Source organism: Diuraphis noxia, unplaced genomic scaffold (genome assembly GCF_037042655.1).
Source record: "Diuraphis noxia isolate RWA-SAM2 unplaced genomic scaffold, SU_Dnox_SAM2 contig0004, whole genome shotgun sequence".
Classification (NCBI taxonomy): domain Eukaryota; kingdom Metazoa; phylum Arthropoda; class Insecta; order Hemiptera; family Aphididae; genus Diuraphis; species Diuraphis noxia.
Genome location: NW_028301714.1, coordinates 51,081,482 through 51,090,650, shown reverse-complemented (window position 1 = coordinate 51,090,650; position 9,169 = coordinate 51,081,482). Strand labels below are relative to the sequence as shown.

The window sequence follows — 9,169 nt, the reverse complement described above, 5'->3', positions numbered from 1 at the left end:
ATCACAAAACATTCTCAAAGTACTTGATTATTTCAAGCGAGTAATGACAGAAATTCTTTCGTTTAAGATTAAATTAATTTTATTTAATATATTCATAAAATTTCATTATTTTAACAAAAACGACCGGTTAGAGTTCAAAAGTTTCTACCTAATTTTCCGTTCAGTTAGTTTTTAATATACTTGAAAAAATAAATTCATATTATGCATAGCTCATATATTTTAATTTAAATTTACTTACGACTTCACACATGACGAACATGATGTATATAATAGTAAATTCTATATAGATACATTTGTAAATGTTGTCATATAGGTATCGTTTAAACGAACCATGTCGGGCAAATCATTAAAATAGGTAATGAGCCATAACTAAACACTATTCTAACGCCCACTACTAAACATATTTTTGTACTACAATATAAATAAGCCTCATTATTTAGCCTTGCTAGTTGTTATATACTATAAATGTGTTGATGACTACTTTTTTGGGAAATTGATTATAAAACTGAAATCAATTTACCTATCATATTTGGAATATATTTTATTACATTGTTTTAATTTCTATCAATTTGATTTAAATAGATATGCTATATTATATATATTTGCTGTACAAGTATCCGGTGGAAGACATAAGTTCCAAACCGGTATAAACAAAAAATAAATCGTATCGTACAAAACCGCCAAAATCTCAGATATAATATAACTAACTAAAAAAAGGAGGGTAAGTCGTGGATGTCGCTCTGCTGTACAGTAGGTTACAAGTGGGTTACTGTAATGGATATAATTAAATTTGAATCCAATGATATTATTATACCATTGTATACGAAAAACGATTCTGAGCGAAGACGGTTTATCTGTCTAGGATATATTATAGATTATTAAAAAATTTCAAATCTTAGATTTAAAAAGAAAATTTTTTATGAATTTCTAGCATAAAATAATTTATGAATTTTCGTGATTTTTACGTATGTTGTCAAAATCCAAACTTTGAATCCTTGTAAAAAAAAAAATTGTGACCATGAATTTATTTTATTTTCCAAACTGCTATTGTTAAAATGTGTTAGAAGCCTTGTATTAAATTTTCAAGCTTTTCTACCGAATAGATAAATTTTTATCGATATTTATAGAAAAAAAAACTAAAAAAGTTGAAAAATTAAAATGTCAGTAAACAGCTCAAAACAAATCTAAATATTTTGAAAATTTTATCAAACATATAAAATGCCTATATAAACATTCAGTCAAAATTTCAAGTATCTGCGGTCATTTGTTTTAGAGTTATACCAAAATAAGGAAATCGCTAAAAGTGAAAATCCAATGTTGTAAATATTTAATTTGAATTTCCGGTGGAGTTTTTATTTGTGATAAAGATTGAAAACTTGTAAGGAATCTTGTATTAAATTTCCAAATCTTAGATATAAAAGAAAACTTTTTTATGAATTTCTAGCTTAAAATAATTTGTGAATTTTCGTGATTTTTACGTATTTTGTCAAAATTCAAACTTTGAGTTAAGAGCCTTGTATCAAATTTTCAAGCTTTTCTGTCTAACAAATAAATTTTTATCAATATTAATTTAAAAAAAACTAATAATGTTCGACATTTTCAAATGCCTATGAATAGTGCAACTGAAGTCGGAAATTTTTGAAAATTGCATGGTGGATAGAATATACTTTTATAAAAATTTGGTGAAAATTTCATGTATCTATGTTCATTTGTTCTAAAATTACATCAAAAACCAAAATCGATTTTGTCGAAAAATGTGTGCGTAAAATTTTCCGTTTTCCCTTAATTTTTAGTTTGTTTTTCTCGATTATTTAGAAAAGTATTATCACTTTTAACCCCCCAAAGTACCAACTAGATTCACTTTCTGATCGAACGAGGTACTGAAGTCAAAAATCGAAGCACTTTTCTGCCCCAAAACGTGATGACAGACACACAAAAAAAAAAAAACACACATCATGGTAAAATCAATACATTCATCGCTCCGCACAGAATCTAAAAAAATATATTAGATACTTGATCATGATAAAGCATCAGAATTTTTGTATTATAACTTATAACATTATATTGCTAGTGTGCAAGTAGGTACCTACTTAATAATCGTTTGTATTTCGTGTAAGTAATACCGACAATTAATTTTACAAAACAATAACAAATAAACAAGCATTTAATCTAATTCAATAATATATTGATAAATTTAAGACAAAAGGGTCATATGACCAATGATTAAATTTTAGATATACAGCTATATTATATATTTTAGAAATTTAGGATTAAATTCCGGATAAAGATATTAAATTAACTTACAAACTTCAAAAGAATATGCAGCTGAAATTATTTTCGGAATTTAAAAAATCAATTTTATGTAGCTCATCGTTCATACAATTATATTAATTAATCAATGTCTTACTAAATTAACAAAGTGAAAAACATATATTTATTCATGAATTCTAAATTATACTCTATACTTGAAATTGAGGACATCTCCTGAGAGCAGATTTCATCAAGTTTCTAGTTTAAATAGAAAATTTGTAGATACTATAAAAAAATATTATGTTCATTTTTTTTTTCATATAAATAAATTTATTATACCTTGAAGGTACCTATCTATTATTTTATCATTAGATAAAATTATAATTGAACTTACTTATTTTTAAATAAGTAAGTATATAAAATATAATGCATTCATAACATTTATTGGTTTAATAGTATTATTGTTAATTGAAATTATTCTTATTTTTTTTTTTGTTTTTGACATAGGTATGGTAATATATTAAATATATTTTTATATTGGCGCTTATTTCCTCATTAGGTACCTGCTATACTACAGTACTTAAGTGTTCGTTCGTTCAAGTTTTAAAAATGTGTGATTCGATTGTCAAGAATATTGAGGATAGTTTATTTTTAATTTCTTGCTAAGGAATAATAAATAAGGGTTTGCACAATAATGTCATTTTTTCTACATAAATGAACCCATACGTTTTGAATAGCTATATATAACGTTCAAAATAAAGCAAAAAGTCTATGAGTTCGATTAAATAACACTCTTACTTTTAAATTGTAAAAGAGGTCATTTCTACTTTTTAAACTAACGGAGCTAAACGAGATCTGTGGAGAATAAAATTTGCTATGTTACGTAATTGTAAGACGGAGTCAACACACTCGGGTGTAATGTCTTCTTAAGGTATCAAATTATTGTCTAATAGGGCCTAATGATAAAACGAAATTATTTTTCTTAGAAATCTGCAGTTTCTATGACAAAATTAGACAAAGAGAGTCACCCTGGATGACTACGGTACTTCTCAAAATAATCAGGAAAAAATGAATGAACGTAGATTTTTAAAACATCCAATCTATTTTTGTGCTATTTTTGTACATTTGAGATATTTGTTTTATATTGATTGCAGTTTTTTTCTTAATATTTTTTTTTTTTATCTTCAAAAAGCAATACAAAGTTTTACATTTTCACTTTTTTGTAACTATTATTTTTACATCAATTTAAATATTAAAATATATCAAAAATATATATAGTCATAACTCATAAGTAAGTTGTCTAACATGCGTAAAACATAGATCTTATGTGAAAATAGTAATAGGTTAGCTGCTAATTGATATAATGTATTACTGATGTCTGATGGTATATTATTATACCTACTTATATTTATATAATAATTATGTATATACCTACTATTAGATATTTTTTTTTTAAAACATAATACTAATTAACTGTTGTATCCAAACATTCCAAATCCAACTGAATTGTTTGTATAATATTATTTGGAAATTCGAAGTAAATTATCATTATTTCAGAACCTATAGATCCACAATATAATATACACGCAGTGAATGTGATGAATTAGTGATAAGTATTCATACCCGTGTTTTTTCTATTTAAATATTAGGTATTTACCTATATTATGGCAAATGGGTATGTATAGTCGGTGGAGTGGTGGACAACAAACAGATTTTAAAAACAATACATGGAAACAATCCAAGTAGTCAACCTACAAACATATTTCTCCGATAGGTGTGGTCAGTGGGAGAATTTAAAAATATTTTTCAACGGTTTGTAAACTAGCTGTTACAGAATTGTGAAATACGAGCGCCAGGCGTGTTGCATGACGAGATCACATATTTTAAGAACCAAGCCAAATTGTCATCGATAAGACGATATAGGTACTTACTGTACAATAAATAAAAAAAGAACAAATCAATCATCGGCGAGCTGCGAGCATATGCATTATTATACTGTTGACACTTGGCACCATATACAAATTTTTTTAATTATGAGTTAAATATCACCATAAAACATGTTAACGACGAAGCTAATAAAATAAGATTTTTTTAAACCAAACGGGCTATCACTATTAATGTTTTATTTAATAAGACATTGCTGTAGGTATTGAAATGTCAAACATTATTTTATGAATTAATATAAAATAAAAAAATTGTCCTGATCATTGATAATATTATATTGTGTAGGTACCTAAGACCTAAGTAGATGCAATTCTGCAGATACCTATACATTTACCTCAACCCTTGTACATTATAATTTATTGCTACCTATCTACTTGGACGAATACGATAAATATACACTTAAACTGCAAAGCTAATGTTACTATAAATACATTATCTGTTATATGTATTACATTGCACAAGATAAGTATATATTTTATTCTCAATTAATAAAATATAAATTATTAAGTTATTAGGTATTATATGATAAGATGAAACGAAGGAATTGCAAATAATGTAAATATTATGGGATTTATGTAGGTTTAGGTACTATTGTACTAATAAATTCTAATAAATTAATTTTTGAAAGAAATAATTATTGGGGTAATTATTCTTGATGAATTACACTGTATGGCTAAAATGCTATATAATAAACACCCACTAAGCAGTGGCTATCTGTTTCATATATAGCTAGATATCTATATCATATTAATATATAGTTTGGCTTCATATATTAGTGTCAAATCAGAATATATCTATATAATCAAAATACTAGCGATAATTTCAACTAAAAAAAGCGGGGAAGTCGTGGATGTCACTCTGCTGTACAGTAGCTAGGTTACAAGTGGGTTACTGTAATGGATATAATTAAATTTGAATCCAATGATATTATTATATCATTGTATACGAAAAACGATTCTGAGCGAAGACGGTTTATCTGTCTAGGATATATTATAGATTATTAACAATTTTCAAAACTTAGATTTAAAAAGAAAATTTTTAATGAATTTCTAGCTTAAGATAATTTGCGAATTTTGTCAAAATTCAAACTTTGAATGCTTATAAAAACAAATCGTGACTATGAATTTCTATTATTTTTCAACTGCTATCTAACAATATGTTGAGAGCCTTGTATAAAATTTTCAAGCTCTTTTACCCAACAAATACATTTTTATCGATATTAATTTAAAAAAAACTAATAATGATCGAAAATTGCATTTGCCTATAATAGTTCAACTTAAGTCAACATTTTTTGAAAATTGCACGGTGGATAGAATATACTCATATAAATATTAGGTGAAAATTTCATGTATCTATGGTCATTTGTTTTAAAATTACACCAAAAACCAAAATAAATTTTGTCGAAAATCGATTGTGCATAAAAATTCCCATTTTAAGTTTGTTTATCCCAATTATTAAGAAAAATTTGGGAATTTTTTACTTTTGACCCCCCAAAGTACTAACTAAATTCACTTTCTGATCGAACGAGATTTTCTGAAGTTGAAAATCTAAGCACTTTTACTGCCCTAAAACGTGATGACAGACACAAAATAAAAATAAAAACACACATCATGGTAAAATCAGTACATTCAGCGGAGCGCTCAGAATCTAAAATTACTGTTCAATACTGTTCAATTGTTCCAATACAAAGATAACTTTTTGTGTTAAAATTCATATTGAAAGTTAATAATTAAATGGTGGAAAATATAATCAACCATGACTTTATCCAAAATATTTATCGTTTTAATTAGAAGGGAAATTATTTAAAATTTGATTTACTTGTAAATTAACAGTCTAAGAGGGTTAATTAGGGAAAAGTGAGAACAGAAAAAATATTTATTATACCTAATTAAGTGATTTATGCTTGGTTATTCCAATTTTTATACCGTACAACTGTAATATTCTATTTTCAATTTACCTACTAGACATTTCAAATCAATTGCAAGGTTATTTGTACACAGTGGTGTATTTACAAGAGGAGAGGAAAGCGTTACCTATTTTATTGGTGTTGCTATTTACATGAATAATTTTGAATATGTTTATTTGATGTAAATTATAAAAAAAAATAAATCACTAAGTATCACATACTTGTGAAATTAGTTTTGTGTAATTTGAAGTGAAAATCTAATTTAATCCTATGAAATATGTAAATTTCATAAATTTTTAATAATGATTTTCAATTTTGAAGTATAACTAGAAAATGTTTTGAAAATTCAAGAATTTATCAAAGGCTTAATGAACCCCAACCTAAAACACCTGGCTATTTTACTGTTTATACTGGATTATTTACAATCATGTTGTGATATTACGAGTAAAAAAGGGAAAACTTGTAATACTCAATATTGAGCCCATCACCATAACATTAAATATAATTTAATTCCCCAAGATTATGAATGAATTACTGCTACCAATACTAATTAAATTCCCTTAATAACACATAAATACAAAATTAATTATTCTAACAAAATACAATTTATTTCACAATTTATAAGTAAAAAAAAAAAATCATCAGTACATTACTTTTTAATATTAGAAAATAATAAATTAGTATTTTTGACATAAGAAAAAAAAAAGTAAACTAATAGCCACTAATAACACACAAATATATTGATGAAATTGTAAAATTTAATTTTAATTATCTGTATCATCATTAGATAATGCACGAGGTCTAACTAAATCCAATCGTCCTGCTTTTATCATATCATTTTCCCACTTAAGAAGTTCATTTTTATAGTTTTCGTTATCTACAGCAGCTGATTCAATATACTTTGATTTTCTATTTTCATCCAATTCTTTCCATTTATTAGCAACTGTTACCATATAAGTTTGAACTGGTTCATTTCCATGGTTTTTTATTTCTTCAGTTACAAACTTCAAATATGCAGTTAAAGGTTTACGGGGTTTACCTAATTCTTTTAATTCCTGAAATAAATTTATAATATAATAACTAATAAATTAATTAATTTGTATTTTTTAACTTACTTTTTTGAGTTTGCGTTTTGTTCTTTGTTCTAACTGTTCATATTTGACTCGAAACAACTCATTTTTTTGGTCAACAGTCAAGCTTTGATTAAAAACTTTTATATTGTCTTTGTATTGTTCAAGTTCTTTGTTATAAATTTCAGTCATTTTTTTCTTAGTTTCACCATCAAAGTCCTTCCATGATTCACTTAGAAAACGAACTGCATCTAAAATTAATAATAGTTCTCTTATTAATTATACATATATGACAGTATTTGAATTCAATGTAGAATAGGCCTGCATGGTTATAATATATAATCGGTTATATCAGTGATTTTACAATAATTTATAACACCAATTAATTGCTTTTATAATTAAATCGATTAAAATTGATCTATCAATTTATTATAAATTTCATAAGTTATTAATACGTTTATCAAGTTAATCAAGTTAAAACTGAAACCGTTAAAATACATGTAGAAGGTATAACTTTATTACCTGTGTAAAATTATTAAAATGTTGGTTTCTTAGCGAACGGTTATAAGAGATTTATGATATTTTGATTTTAGGTAGTCCTATAATAGTTCTTTACCTATACTCCTATTTTAAACAGTGTCTTTGTTTTTTTTATTTATATATGATATTACTTCTGTTTAAATAGTTTCTTATTTATTTTAGAGTTTTTTAAAATTTTTTATAATATAAAAGTGTTGCATGTATAAGTGTTTTTTCATGTACAACCAGTTAATAGAGTATAATAAATAAAGATAATAATAAAAATTGTAATTTTGATAATCCGCTATCCATTATACACGGGAAATATAATTTACTACAATCTTATTTATTTTTGAATTAATCGGTTATTTAGCTCAATTGTTGAATTATGAAATTAATGTATTAGTTAGAAATCCATTGATTAATCGGATATCCGATTAACCGGTAAAATCTATTAAAACTTAGAATTGATAATCGGTTGTGCCAAATAATAATCGCACAGGTTATATAGAATATAACAAAAAACATAAAAAAAAAGTTTGTATCAAATGAGATGGTAAATAATGTATTTACATTGGAAGCAATTAGTATAAAAAAAGGAAGTGATACATTTTTGGATGTAAAAAATTTTTCACTGCACTATTCGCAAATTTTTAGTGCAACATGGTATTCTACTACAGTGTACACTGTAGTGACACTACCTATGGTTATCGCTACAAAAAAAAATTTAAAAAAATTGTATGTTAGAGCGAGTCTTTGTCAGTGTTAATTATTATAATATATAAAGAAAAAGCTGCTAAGAGTTATGATATAAACAGACAACAATGTAAAAAAGAAATGAATTGAAATGTTTACCTTTAAAACTTAAATTATGTTTTTCAATTACTTCTTGTCTTCTTTCTTTAAGGTATTGAAAGAATGGAGGACTAGGTTTCTTTGGTTTCAAAGGTAATTGTAGCTTATTTATCACTGATTTTTGAGCAAATCCTATGTTATGAGATTCCAAAACAGAATTTGCGCATCTAAGAGAAAACAAATTTGTATTTTATCATATACATTAAATAACATAATTAAATTAATTTCAACTTTCAAGTACCTGTTGATAAACAAATTATTCGAATTAACTAATCGCCAATTATTCGTGAGAAACTGTTTGAAACCCATTTCAAGTAAAAGTACTGTAGTTTTTAAATATTATGATACGAAACCCGACGCATGAGAGTACGGCATAAATTAAATATTGAATAAGTGATTGAACTGTGAACAGTAAATACTAAAATATTGAATTACCATAACAGTAGTATAATGTTGTTTTGGTGAATAGTTGATAGTTGAATAAATAGTAATTACTTGAATTAACGATACCTTACCTAGCTTACCTAATGAAAACAATCATCAATCACCATTCACCATCCTGCATTCATACAATCATACCGATACCGCCAGGCTCACAAATCACAATTGAATACAAATCTATAAC

The 9,169-nt window shown here is 25.7% G+C and overlaps 1 protein-coding gene across 3 annotated transcripts; it reads right to left on the bottom strand.

Annotated features, from left to right (window-relative positions):
* Positions 1-6,686: 6,686 nt before the first annotated feature.
* On the bottom strand, positions 6,687-9,169 carry LOC107166833 (mitochondrial transcription factor A). Of its 3 annotated transcripts, none has more exons than XM_089227511.1 (5): positions 9,060-9,169; positions 8,786-8,946; positions 8,545-8,711; positions 7,216-7,421; positions 6,687-7,155 (listed from the first exon to the last, which is right to left on the bottom strand). In XM_089227511.1, the coding sequence occupies exons 2-5, from the start codon at positions 8,851-8,853 to the stop codon at positions 6,865-6,867; spliced, it is 732 nt and encodes a 243-aa protein (XP_089083637.1). In that variant the 5' UTR covers positions 8,854-8,946; positions 9,060-9,169; the 3' UTR covers positions 6,687-6,864. The 3 variants fall into 3 exon arrangements, with proteins under 3 accessions (XP_089083637.1, XP_089083638.1, XP_089083636.1); XM_089227512.1 differs by having other exon boundaries at positions 9,069-9,169; XM_089227510.1 differs by having other exon boundaries at positions 8,786-9,062.